Source organism: Oreochromis niloticus, linkage group LG3 (assembly GCF_001858045.2).
Source record: "Oreochromis niloticus isolate F11D_XX linkage group LG3, O_niloticus_UMD_NMBU, whole genome shotgun sequence".
NCBI classification, from domain to species: Eukaryota; Metazoa; Chordata; class Actinopteri; order Cichliformes; family Cichlidae; genus Oreochromis; species Oreochromis niloticus.
Genome location: NC_031967.2, coordinates 10,101,282 through 10,115,589, shown reverse-complemented (window position 1 = coordinate 10,115,589; position 14,308 = coordinate 10,101,282). Strand labels below are relative to the sequence as shown.

General features: G+C 41.5%; 1 protein-coding gene across 2 annotated transcripts; it reads right to left on the bottom strand.

The window, feature by feature from the left end:
• Positions 1-2,826: 2,826 nt before the first annotated feature.
• On the bottom strand, positions 2,827-13,021 carry batf2 (basic leucine zipper ATF-like transcription factor 2). 2 transcript variants are annotated; one of them, XM_005468063.4, is made up of 3 exons: positions 10,805-13,013; positions 9,686-9,805; positions 2,827-5,880 (listed from the first exon to the last, which is right to left on the bottom strand). In XM_005468063.4, the coding sequence occupies exons 1-3, from the start codon at positions 10,865-10,867 to the stop codon at positions 4,804-4,806; spliced, it is 1,260 nt and encodes a 419-aa protein (XP_005468120.1). In that variant the 5' UTR covers positions 10,868-13,013; the 3' UTR covers positions 2,827-4,803. The 2 variants fall into 2 exon arrangements, with proteins under 2 accessions (XP_005468120.1, XP_019203659.1); XM_019348114.2 differs by lacking the exon at positions 9,686-9,805 and having other exon boundaries at positions 10,805-13,021.
• Between the last annotated feature and the right edge of the window lie 1,287 nt (positions 13,022-14,308).

Below are 14,308 nucleotides of genomic sequence, written 5' to 3'. Positions count from 1 at the left end.
ATCCTCGTAAAGCTGGGTATAATGGCCATTAAGGCCAGTACACCAGCGCCACAACCTCATAACACAGTCACTTTTATTAATGCTCGCCGTTAAGGTGCTTTAAGCCTCTGCAGCATTCAATAGTATTATTTTGCTATTTCTATATAGTTGTGTATGTCGTACATGCTACAAGAACTAAAAGTGCATTTGATGCCAAATGCAGTGATCTGATTGATCAAATCTATTTATCTGGATCTGGAAAATCCAGCTTGGTTCAAAAAGTAAATGCCGCAAATTCATCCAGCAAAATTACGCGATCAGTGTGAACGGCTGTATTAATGATAGGTGAATCCGAAAAATCCTTTTGATGAACGATATATTTGCACAAACCTTGTCTAAAGGCCTTAACTGTGACCATAAATTATAAAATGAACATCACGCTATAATAAATAAGACTGGAAAGTGGCCTTCACCATGAACTCATCAGGAAGGTTTTTACTGAAGTCCCAGATAATTCTAAACAACTGTACTTCTGCTTTACAACCAGAGGAGTAATTGTGAGAGTAATTGTGGCTTAACTTTTCAGACCTGAAAGCTGTTTTAGGCTGTGAGGGTTACTGGTGGAGCCTAAAGACTTCTGTGTAGCTGCAAAAAAGCGAACTTCAGAGATCTAAATAGATTTTAATACAGCAACCCCCTTAAGTCAGCACCTCAGGATCAGCATGGATGTCAAACTTTTGTCAATAAGCCTTGATCAGTGGTTACTTTGGCAACTGTAGAGTTAAAGCAAGGTTGAAAGGCTCTTTTTGATTTCTCTAGTTCAGTCTAGACAGCAAGATGTAATAAATAAAAACTGAGCTCAGGAATTCTTTCTTTATAAGTATAATGGATGCACAGAAAGAACTTCTTACTCGTTCTGTTCTACACAGATACTCTCATGGTTAACAGAGAAAATCAAACATGTTTAACTTCTTTTCATGTACATGCACTAAGCATTAAGGCAGTCAGCTATGATGGATCTGAATTTTCACTGCAGAGTACAGGCTCAGCCAGCAAAAAAATAAATAAAAATAAAGGTTTTATTTTGAAAGCGCGGAGCAGATGCTGCCTCGTCTCACTCTCCGCGTCTTGACGCAGGTTCCTCAGCCTTGAGGTGGTGCAAGGAGAGAGAGGAGTGAGCCTCCTCACTGCGGATGACGCTATAGGATGGAGTTATTTATTTATTTGCCTTTATTTACGCGTGGCCGTCCCTGGCTTTTTAAAGCCGGTCGATTATAAGCAGGTGTTTCATCGGCGTTCCTGCTCTTGCCGCACCACCTTTGGCTTTCTCACTGCTGTTTCATCCAGTAAAGAAATATCCCCTCCTATCCTCCATCAGTGCACCGCTTTGACGCTCACCGCCTCCCCCCATTCCTCCCCCTCCCTTTTCCCCCATTTTGCTCTCCTCCTATTTGAGGTGAAGCTGGCTTTGAGGATCAAGTCCCATCCATTGTTCTTCAGTCCGCTCAGCCACTTGCTCCCGCTCACTCTCTCGCGTACGCACACATGCACGTGCATTTAAAGGCGCATTTATCCGCGCCTTTCATCTGTTTCTCAAAGTCACACACACACACTGATTTTCTCCCCATAAACACACACAAGCCTATTTTATCTCATAGAGACTACAGTGCAGTCAGTGCTGTAACTGCGCATGCGTCCTTTACTTTACATTACACCCCTGTCCCCTATGTGGTGTATCAGGTGAGTTCACCCAGTCATCTTCCGGGACAAAGACACACGCACACGCACACAGAGTTTACAGTGTGGGTCAGGGCAGCATTGATGCTCTGCTTTACATTTGCTATCAGGGAGGCTGTGGTGCTGTTAGAGACTTGCTGGTTAACCAATATTCTATCAACAGCATTTTGGAGCTTTTTATTAGAGCAGTCTGCAGTTGTTAGCTGTGCACAGTGGACATTGTGGAGTCTGTTGGGGCCCCTCCAACCAGCATTCATCACCATTATGTTATGAGTAGTCTGACAGCACCAACAGCAGTCCTCTAAAACATCAGGGAAAACATTACTACAGCAGAGACCATGTTTATTTTAGCAACAGTGACCAAGACCAGGTTGTCTGGTTATGCAGTGTTAATACTATAGAGTGCTGTGCAAAAGTAACTCCTTATTCTGTTATGCTTTGACAGAAAAATAGGAATAGATGCACTGGTTTACTGAAAGGTTTGCAAACATATGAGGATATAAATGCCAAAAATAGAATTTGTACAGTTATTGAAAGTCACAGCCTGAACTCTGTTAGGCAGCTTTCTTGACATTATTTCAAGTAGTCTTCAGAAAAGCTCTCCAGGCTTCTTGAAGGACATTCAAAGCTCTTCTTTGGATGTTGGCTGCCTTTGGTTTAAGTTCCATCAAGCCGGCCTGCTGTGACCACCCTGCTTCAACAACAATGGGGTCCGTGCTCTGAGGAAACCAATCCATGACTGGTAGTGACTTGTATTTTTCTGCTTTTTCATCATCTTGGCAGTGTGTTTGCAATGGCTGTTACTGATTTTCAATCCAGTTCTTGTGTAATTTGACATACCACAGCCCTTTCTCCATTTTCCCTTCATTATGAATAACTTCTTCACAGCCACATTTCCACTGAGACTATTTCTGTCGAGGCTTCAGTGAACAAATGGATCAGTTGAAGGTCCAGATGCCACTGCTGTAGTTTAAGGTTTAAGGTTTCTCAGCCCTCAGGGTTACACAACATATGAATGAGTGAGCTGAACTGCTTGAAAATTTTACTGTATTATAAAAAAATTTTTTTTAAAAACCTCAATCAGGACAGCATTTTTTTAAAAGCATAAAACCCATTTTAATATAATTTTTATTATTAGTTTCCTTGTTCAATATATTATTTGATCCATGATAAATACAAATAATACAAAGCCCGACAGCCGCCATATGCACAAATATACAGGTATACCATACAGGGTGAATATAAAATATATAAAATTTAAAAAAAAATTAAAAGGATCACTTGGAAAAAACACTTGTTTCAGCAGCAGTTCCTTTAAAAGACATTAATCCGCCTCCTGGTTCACAGGGTCAAATCACTTGAAATGAGCACAAAAATGTACTAAAACATAAATTGTGTTAAATTGGCAGTTTGGACCAACAATTTTATATTTTTTTATGGAAAGCAAGAGCTGCATCTGATATAGCATCTGATTTATAGAAAGATTTTTTAAATTACAAATGAATTAAAATTACAGGGTAATTATTGCTCCCAATCCACCTGAAAATGGGTAAACACCATTACTCCATGCACAGCATACTTGTGTGCACCCCCCATCACCCACCCCGTGACATCCAGAAACTATTTTTATTTCTACGTCAGCTGTAATTATCCTTTTGGGCTCTATGAATAAACATAAAATGAATAACTTAAGCAACAACAGCTGCAGGTCCATCTTCAACTCTTTAAAGCCAAGTACAGCTGATACAGTTTTCGTGGGTTTACATCATCCTGACATCTACATCATCAGTGAGATATTTTCATTCCGATTCATTTATGAGGAATAAATTGCAAAAAAAAGTGCAGGATGCAAATTAATAGTTAATTATTTTTTTTTGTTTAAATGTCGTTAAAATGTTCAATAAACACTCCATTTTCACTAAAGTTTGAATTTGTAGGTAATCGTTTCACAGTTCAGGCTTTGAAGGGTTAACCAGTCAACGGTTATATATAAGAGGTTATTTAATCTCATAGTGTGCTTCTACATGGAAGTCATGCTTGTATAAGCAAGTCATAAGAGTGCGTGACAAAAAAAACCACTAAAACGTTTCTGTACAAGACTTTGAGCTACACTGTTAGAGAGTTAGCTCCATTATTAGCTCCGATAGTTGGGATCACTACATTCTAATGCAACCTTGTAATAAACCAGCCCTTCGCAGTGGATCACAGGGAATTTAGAAGGCCAGCGATCCCACCGGGACTTCATAGTAGCCGCACCGATTTCATGAAAGAGGCTGATTTCACTTTAAGATTTAAATATAAGTTAGCAGCAGTAGCAGAATATGTGCTGAGAATGTGTGTCTTCAATTAAGGTTAAGGTGCACAAAAGAAAAGAAGAAGAAAGTGAGTAAGGATCTGTGATTAACTTTGGCACTGCCCTGCGTTTGTGCTGCAGCTTAGAAGGAAATTTGTTCTGGTAACCTTTCCATGAAGTTGCAAGGAAGTGAGAGGACCACTCCACCCAATCTAAAATTAAAAGTTACAAGTTTCACCATGTTGACTCAGTTTTACTATGTCTTCTTTTCCTGATTTAGGAAAGAGCGGCGCCTGCAAACTGATTACTGACGGTGGAAAAATGTCTTTTTAGACACTGGAATTTATTGCGTTTGTTTGCATTTCAAAATCCTCGACTCTCAGCTAGGATGACTGGATTTTGGCTTGAAATGAGAGATTTCTGCTCCAGACCCTCAAAGTTTGGGAGGCATTTTTATGCTACTCACTAATAAGCGCAGACATAAAGATTACTTTAGTCTCAGAGAGGATGAGATAACCTGTGATGCTGGAGGTACAAATACATGAGAATCTAGTCAGCTACCGGTTGCATTCTGGAGACTGCAGGGTTCAGATTGACAATTTTTCTGTAACCAAACCAAATGGAAGATCAATCATGAAATCGCTGCATTTTCGTAACAGAAAGCTCAATAAATAAGTAGCATCTGGTATGAATATGAAATATGACAGAAGACATTCAGTCTTTAGTTTGTTACTAGCTTGAATCCAGAGGTCATCTCCTCATAACACATGAATTAAAATGACTTTTCTGTAGATCTACTGGTTATTATTCCCACTTATGAGCCAGTCGTACAAATCACAAAGATCAAGATCCTTTGAGGGAACCCCTGGTTGTGGCGCCAATGGCGGAGGTTCAGACGGAGCCCTGTCGAAGCTGCTGGAGGTAGCTTGAGATATATCGAGTGGACCAGGGACAGTGAGCAGGGAGAGCAGAGACACACTGTTTGATGTATTGTCTTGATCATAACTCTGCTTTGAGGAAAAAGAAGGCACGGGTGATGGCTCCAAACCTGAAGCTGCTGATGCTAAAAAAGAAGGAGGAAGAGGATTTTGAAGAGGTGATGGTAAAAAAGTAGACGGTGGAATTGAACTGCTTTGGTTTCCACTAAACCGACATGGAGGCAGCTGGGGCATGCAACCCGGTGCTACTACACCCGCGCTTCCAGCCTCTAAATGGGAATAAGGGGGTGTAGCGTCAGCTGTAGCATTTAGAAAAGATGTTTTCTCCTTAAAAAATCCGTCCGCTGTGTAATCAATTTCACAGAGGGTGTCTTGCTCCAGCGTGGGCTGCGTGGCTGTGGAGAGGACACCGGAGGGAACGGGGTTTGAAAAAAGACCGTCACAGATGGGTATACCATTTGTTGTGCTTGAGGTCATTATAGGTTCTTTGCTAAATAAAGAGTGCGGAGCTGTGTATGTGGTAAAAGATGCAGAATAGGGAATTGTCACTGGGCTGGAGGAAGAGGAGGAGGAGGAGGAATTGAAGAGCTTAGGTGAAGAATGAGCAGAGGAGGCTAATGTTGTAGTAGCTGGAGGAGAGACGTGGTTCCTTTCGACGCAGTCAACGCTCTGAAGTCCCAGGCTGGAGGTCATGGAGGTCAGAGAGAAGGAGAGTGGAGAGGAAGCAGCCACGTTGGAGTCCGAGGCCTCAGCGATTCCGTGATGGTTGGAGCTTGTCTGACAGTCAGCGGAAGAAGAACCCGCAAGGCTGGAGGGGAGGCGGCAGTAAGGTTTGTGACGCTCCAGCGACGTCGTGTAGAAGTGCAGCTCTTTTTTCAATGCAGCGATGTCCTTTTGAAGAGCCGAGTTTGAGCGCTCCAGATTCTGGAGTTCCTGAGGAGACAGAGGGCAAAGGGGAAAAGGAAGCGATTAAATAAGGGGTTGGGGGGGGAAAGACAAAGCGGAGGGCTCAATAGTAAAGAAGCAAAGTCAGGTATATCTTTATTATCCCTAATCGAGGTGCTCACCAGCTATAAAAACTTATTACAGACATACATCAAAAGACAAACAATGAACACAATCACATGCCACCCACATAATATCACACCAAGCCTGTGCTGCGCAGTAATAAAACGACACAGCGAAACAATCTTAATGACGCTCTCCTTTAAGGCTCTGAGAGTGTGCAGCAATAGAAAGCACAAGAGGCATAAAGCGGATGAAGTGTGGCCAACGCCAGAACCCCAAAGGAGAACTGAAATATTGCTCCTAAGTGACAGCACTGCAAGATCAGCATGAAACGAGTGGGTAGGCGGTGTAGAGAGAACAAAAGGTGATTCCTTGCTGATAAGTGCAGACTAATGCGTGGGTCTAATTAGGGAAATTTAGAATTGAAATGTGGCAAAAAGCTTTCGAAATAAACGTGCCTTTTTGGAGCATCTGCAACGGTTTTCTTTACATTTAGCGGTAAACTTAAAGCACTTTCGAGATGCTCTTCCTTCTTTTAGTGGTCATATATACATACTGTTACAATGGTGGCCATAGTTTCAAATACATAAAACGAATGAACTCAGTCTTTAACAATAAAATTCACTCTTTTTGACTGTTTTTTTCTACTCTTGGAACTGCCGGGGATATGGCTAATATAGTCATCTCGGTCAGGCTGTGGCTGAAGTCCCATCACCTGCTGCTCAAACCTTCGAGTCGCAAAGAGCAGACAATAAGAAGAAAGCTAAATCAGACCTCAGTAAGTTAGGCCTAGAGATCAGCTGATGACCCTCGGTAACCCCCGGTCACTATAGGGGGAAAATAAATGTATATTCCACGACCACCGCTTTGGCTTTGGTTGCTAGCAGAGTCGCCGGTAGTTTGCATGGAAGGCACCAACTCCTGCAAACACTCGCTAGCTAACCACCAGCCGGCCGAGAAACTCGAAACAGTGTTTAGTAAACAAGACGCAAACAAGAACAAAGATCTTCAAAGTAAAAGTTGAACCTTATCGCTGAAACCAACACACGTTAAAAGGCACAACTTTTTGACGATGAAGGCAAAGGTTCTCTGTTTTTAGCTGAGGTCACACTTCTTTCACTACTGCTTAGCGAGGCATTGCCACAGACAACTCAACGTCTTCCATAAAAACTACAGGCCATCTCCGACTAACCAAAGCAAACACAGGGAGATAACACTGACGAAAGCCACGAAATGTCGCCTTAAGACAACGCTTAAAGTAGGCCGGAACAATCCGGAGCAGCATTCCGGCTCATTCTGTAAAGTACAGAGTAGTTAAATGTGCTTGGCAGATTTGACTAATGCATAATGACTAATGATTTGCTTTCAGCTGATGGCATGGAGATATCTGCTTAGTTTCCAAAAAAATGTAGTTCTAAGAAAAGTTCCCAAGAAAAGTTAGCTCCTAAGAAAAGAAGAAAAAAAGAGATCAACTTACAACACTCTCAAAGAGGGAGAAATGTGTGAACAGAGAACAGGACAAGAAGATGAGAAACTGTTTTCAAAGTTAAGAACCTTTCAGCAAGGGAAATGCATATCTTACTTGTACTTGAATCTACACATGATTTATTGTTAAGCATACTGTTTTTTAATCATATATTGTGAAATTGTGAAGGTTGCATGAAAATACTAGTCATTGTGGTGCAAGTTACACTGGTTAGTTAGCAGTTCTGTGCACACGCACACAAAATCTACTGTTGAGTTCAAAAATTAACATGCCGCTTGTCTCTAAGTGACTATTTTCACCCAGCAGTGAGGTTCCCACAGCTGCCAAATCCCACTTTAACCTCTACATAAAAGAAGAGCTTTTAAAGGAGTGGGTGAAATCAGCGGCTACACCAGCGCACCAGTTTAAGATTTAAATAAGGATTATTTTGAACTGTGACCCATTCAAATCTACTCTAATGAGCCGTCACTTCAGCACAGCTACCATTCGTCTCCTTTTAATACTAAAGTGTAAACTTGACAGTTGCCCTGAAAACTGTACTTCAGTTAAAAAAAAAAAAAAAGATGTATCTGCTTTATTTTTCTTAAGGTCAGAAGAGTCAGAGCTGTGCTATGCAGTTGTGAGTCACGGTCTCAGTCCCATTGAATTATAAGCTGCTGACACAACTTTGAGTTTTTAACAGGTTCGAGTGGCTTGTGGCAACGACACTTCCCAGAACTTCAAGTGAAGCACACACACACACAGCAGAACTGAAAGAGAAGGAAAGAGGGAAAGCGAAAGTGCGAGCTCCCGACACAAAAAGACACACGCACACATTCACGCCCATTCATAAATTTGGTACACACAGACATATTGAGCAGGTTACAACAGGTAGGATGTAATGTAAAAGGAAAATAGAGCTTAGTGGTGGTAAAAGAGCACGAGGTTGCGTGCAGCACGGCAAACAGTTGGTTTTGTTTTCTCTTTGTCAGAATGAGAGTAATTAAACACATTTTATGAGCGTGAACTGATGGACGAATCAGATTAGTGACATGACAGGAGAACAAATGCTTTTTACTGCACAGAAACCTGTTGGGAAGCTTTGATATAGAATTTGTACACATTTGTAAATAGGACTCTATGGCTTAGGCTCATTCTCATGAAAATGAGAAGATTTTCTCATGAAAATCTCACCAGGCTAGAAAATTGTACAAATATATATATTTGTATATAATAGCAGAGTATACTAATAACAGAATTATCAGATGTATCAAACGAAACTGCGGATCTCATGTGACGGGAGAAATTTTAAAACCATGAGACAAGTAATGTCGCTGGAATACAGAAGTGCAAAGTTTAGAAAGATAAGATAAGAGGAACCTATTACCTATCACAAACAACCAAAGTAGGCGACCAGTGAAGTGAACGCAACACAGGAAGCGAGCCAAGATACGGCATTCCCACCGCGCTTAAAGATGCACATCAACAGATTACCTGTGTGTACAACTGATATGTTGTCATATATCGTCACTGCTTTTCAAAATCACCAGCATATGACGATGCACTATAACTTAGTTCCATTTAGCTCTTCATGTAACTAGTAACTAACATTATTTCAGTATTTTAGAGAACACCGCCACCTGAATACTTTCTGCTTCAATGGATGGGTTTCAAATCTCAGTAAGAAATCTTGAACACCACATTTTTAAAATAACTCTTCTAATAGTTTTCATAACTGTAATGCAGGTATGATGTTAAAACAGTTTTCAGGGCTGTTCACTGTTAGGCTTCTGTGTAAGCACGCGGCCATCAAAGATACTTTGGAAATCTGACTGAGTGCTCTGGGAAGCGTGTCTGTGTGTGCCCTGTGTGTGCCGTGTGTGTGGATGTGTACCCTGACCTGTGGAATTTCCCCCCCCACCCAGGGAAAAAAAAGACAGGCAAGTACAGATTGAAAACAAACGTGTCTGTGTCTGTGTGTGTGTGTGTGTGTGAGAGTGATAGTGCGTTTGTGTGTGTGTGTATGGCAGACAGGAAAGGGAGGGCTGGTAGGGAGGGCAAAGCAGAGGGAGTGAAAGTCCTTCTCCTAAAGCAGGCTATTTACAAGAAACGCCTGCAAGCATGCTGCCAGATTACACAATACGCACGCGCGTGCACACACACACACACACTGCTCGTCACACAGGCTGTGTGTGAAAAGGAGACAGAAAGTGACAGACTCGGAGGATGACAATGGAAGGAAGCAGAGGGGGAAAGGAGTCAGACCTCATGAAGTTCATCTGCTCTCTCTGTCTGTTTTTTGCGGCTCTTCCTCGCCGCATCCCTGTTCTTCTCCCGTCTTTTTGTCCCTCTGGATCCCATCTGTTGTCCCCCTCTTTCTCTCTCCTGCCAAAACAACGACAGAATTAAGGAGAAATATCTGGGGTTAATTAGACCGCACAGTGACACAGTGGGCGTTCAAGTATGCACTTCTATTTTGGCTTTGGCTTTCTCCTTTTTAAAGGGTGTGAATTGCCAATCACATGAGACAGTGCGTCTGGACCTTCAAAATAAGGCAGGTCAATAATACGTGAACTGCTTTGATGCAGCGCGTGATGTGAAGCAAAGACGAGGGCTGACAAACCATATGACGAATAACAAGGAAGGTTTTATTGCACGCAATAATTCAGGTCTTTTTTAGAATACACCTTCCATTCATTTCATGAGTTCAGTTTTCTCTCAGCACAGCTGTTGCTGACTGTTCTACAGGCGGTATATATAATCTGTGTATACTTTGCACACACACACATGATAACTGCAGTAAATAACCTGAGCCGGACATGAACTGAGGGTTCAGGACACCAGAGGTGGAAGATCAATACTCAGTTTAAAAACTAACAACAATAATAATAATTAAGGCACTAATAATTTAAATGAAATTTAAATAAATCACTTTATATATTATAAAAACAGATCTGTTTGGAGGTCTTAAAGTGTATCTGAGATGATAAATAGTGGGTTTTGATTGGTTTTAGAGGCAGTGGATGATGATTAGCATGACTAATAATTAATACTATATATATATCTATATATATTATTGTATATTACTATACAATAATGATAATAATTATAACTTTAGCTTTAATAATATATCATTTTTATTTACAGCGGGAAAAGGAAAAAAGCCAGAGGTTCATTAATCAAAAGAGGATATGACTCAGTACAAACAGTGAATGGGTGTTTCTTTAAACGTTATCCTATTGTAGCCCATTATTATACCCAGTATCTGTGTGAATTTTACATCACATAAGGTTACCCTTAGCATCAACAGCGTGAAAAGGTCCATAGCATGACTTAAATAGAGGATTTGATGATCGAGTCAAGAGAGGAGAAAGAGGAACTCACCGATCCTGCAGTACTGCCGGGGCTGGTGGACTCGGACCCGGAGTCCATGAATAACGGGGACATCTTGACCCACGGTCCTGCAGCAGACTGGCTCACCTGTCGGCTGGTCGTCTGCGGCAGCACGAGGCTTTCACCTGTCCTGGATCATGAGTGCAGCACGGGAAGCCGTATCCATTCATACGCGATTATCGGGATATCAGGACAGAGCAGGAGTGCAGGTTACAGAGCAGGTAATGCTGGGACCTGTTGCCGTGCTACAGACTAACATCTGATGTGTTGCTTGGTGACTGTGTGGCGCTGAATGAGGAGCTCAGTCGGTTTATCTGATGACTTATGAGTTCAGCAGGTTTGGCAACAGATGATGCAACATGATGCTGCGGTTCTCTTTCTCTTTCGGTTTCTCTTTATTTTAAACTGACCCGTTGCCATGCAAAGCTGGAGGACGTGCTGCTTTCACGTGCAGCATGTTAGTTTCACTCCCCACACGTGCTTACAAAGTGTAGTCGATTTATCTCTCACACACGCACATTGTTGTGAAGCTTCACGTCACGCAGTAAATCCGTGTTTTTATGCTAACATCTCCGACATGTTACCTTCACACTTTTAAGGTCCGGATTGTGAAACGACCAACGTGTGAAATGCTAATTTCCGACAGCACGTGAATGCGTTATGTTAAATGGCTGGGGAAAGTTTCACAGGCGCAGGAAGGGCTCCGGTCTGCTGACCATATATAGACTAAGGTGTCTCCTTCCCCACGTGCAGGGAATTTCTCAATCGGATTGCCAGGAAATTGTTGTCCAAGCCCCCAGAAATAAGCCAGCGCTTGGAAGAGTTCTCGGAAGGAAATGATGTAACTTTTAGACAGACACAGATGATCTCTGAAGCCTTCAGGTCTTCTAAGCCAAGCAGAAAATGACTGCTTGGCTTAGATTACTATTATAACTGTTACTCATGGGATTTTCAGAGATACCTGATCCAGCCTGTAGACTGAAGGGTTTGTTTGTTTTGTCTGCATGTCATTGCACATGTGTATAGTGACAATAAAAGGCATTCTATTCTATTTTTCTTTCTCCCCTTTAAACTTAGCTTAATATTAGAAGCTACCCTTATTTACTTTTTTACACTATTGTCTCAAATTTGAAATGTAACATTTTATCTCTGAGATGCCAAACATTTGGTCCGAGGACCAGACAAGACTCACCAAGGGATCCAATCCGGCTCACTGCAGGGCTCGAAGGGCTGGACAGTTTAAAATACAACACATCTGAGAAGTGTTCACAGCACTTCACTTGTTCTGCTTTTTGCATTGTTACAGCCTTATTCCAAAATGAATACATTAATTTTTCTCATTTTGTAAATATGGGGTATTGTGATGTGAAAAATGAATGTAATCCTTTTTTTTTTTAGTGTAAGGCTGTAAAATGACAAAATGTAGAACAAGACAAGTGCCCTAAATAGATCCACTGTATGATATATTCAGTTTTTCCTAAAAAAAACAAACAAAAACAAAAAAACCCCCCAAATGCTGCTATTCCTGGTGTTAAAGAGTGAAAATGTTTTCCAGCTGAAGTAGTGAGGGAAAGTACCAACAAGGTAGGTGGTGTATCCTCTTGACAGGAAATTAGAAAGGGAAAGTTGGTGGTGAATTAAAGACATACGGGAAAGCATTTGAAGGAAGAGTCTAAAAAAAAAAAGACCAAAAAAAAGTGGGAAATGAACAAAGTGCAAAGAAGAACTGGGAAGCTAAGTGTACAGCAAGAAAAAATCTTTAGAGTGCATTATATGTGAGTCTCGACAATAAAAGAAGGTGAAAATAACTTGTCAATTGGCTAGACAGAGATCGAGCTGGAATGGATGAGCAGCAGGTCGGGGTGATTAAGGATAGTTGGAAATGTGCTAATGAGTCAAGTCAGGGTGTTGACAAGACGGAAGAAATACTTTTGAGGAACTGATGGGTGTAGAAAATGTAAGAGAGGGGAAGGTGGGTGGAACACGGTTTGTGAATCAGAAAGTGCTGATTAGAAAGGAAGTGAGGGCAGCTATGAAGAGAATGAAGAGTGCAAAGGTGGTTGGTCCAAATGACATACACTACCAGTCAAAGGTTTGGACACACCTTCTCATTTTTCTTTTGTTTTACTACTTTCTATATTGTAGATACATCAAATATTATTAAGCAAGATATATGGAATTATGTAGCAAAGAAAACATTGATAAACAGCCCTAAATATGTTTTATATTTTAGATTGCTGAAAGTAGCCACACTTTGCTTTGTTGACAAATGGTTTTTTCCTTCACAGGTGTGCCTTGTCAGGGTTCATTTGTGGAATTTCTTGCCTTCTTAATGGGGTTGGGATCATCAGTTGTACTGTGCAGAAGTCAGGTTGGTACCTACTGTCCTATTTGACAACTGTTAGAATTCATTTTATGGCAACCAATCACATAAGTAAAGTGAAACGACAGTCCATCATTTCTTTAAGATCTGAATGTCAATCAGTCCTTAAAATTGATGAAAATTTGAATGTGTCCCCAAGTGGAGTCACGATAACCATCAATCGCTACGATGAAACTGGCTCACATGAGGACCGCCCCAGGAAACGAAGACCAAGAGTCACCTCTGCTGCTGAGGATACATTCATCTGACTCAGCAGCCTCAGATTAGAGCCCAGATAAATGCCACACAAAGTTCCAGTAGCAGACACATCTCTACATCAACTGTTCAGAGTAGACTGCATGAATCAGGCCTTTATGGTCAAATAGCTGCAAAGAAACAAATTTGTCTACTTGCTGTGTCTTTGTGCGACGCAGAAAAGGTGAATTGATGGTCTCTACATGCATGGTTGCCACCGTGAAGCATGGAGGAGGAGGAGGTCTGAAGATGCTTTGCTGGTAACACTGTTGGGGATTTATTCAAAACTGAATGCACACTGAACCAGCATGGCTACCACAGCATCCTGCAGCGAGATGCCATCCTATCGGGTTTGCGTTTAGTTGGACCATCATTTATTTCTCAACAGGACAATGACCCCAAACACACCTCCAGGCTGTGTGAGGGCTATTTGACCAAGAAGGTGCTCGGTGTATAGAGATGTATAGCTACTGATTTAGAAGAAAAATGGTAATGTGCAAAGCTGTAGTAACTACAGAGAGAGAAAACTGATGAGCCATACTATAAAGCTTCAGGAAAGATGTGCTGAAGAGTTGCTGAAGCTAGGTTAAGAACAGAGGTGACGGTCAGTGAGCAGCAGTATGGGGAGGAGGAGCACTACAGACATGATGCAAACATCATGTCTGTAGTCATGTCAAACATCATGTCAAACATCATGTCAAACATCATCAACACTTTGACAGTGTTGATGGAGAAGTTTGTGAGGGTGGTGCAGGACATGTATGAGGACAGTGAGACAGCGGGTAGGACTGTCTCACTGTACATAGGACTGTGGAGGGGACAGGATTACCATCTTGCCCCTTCTTGTTTGCAGTGATGATGGGCAGGTTGACAGATGA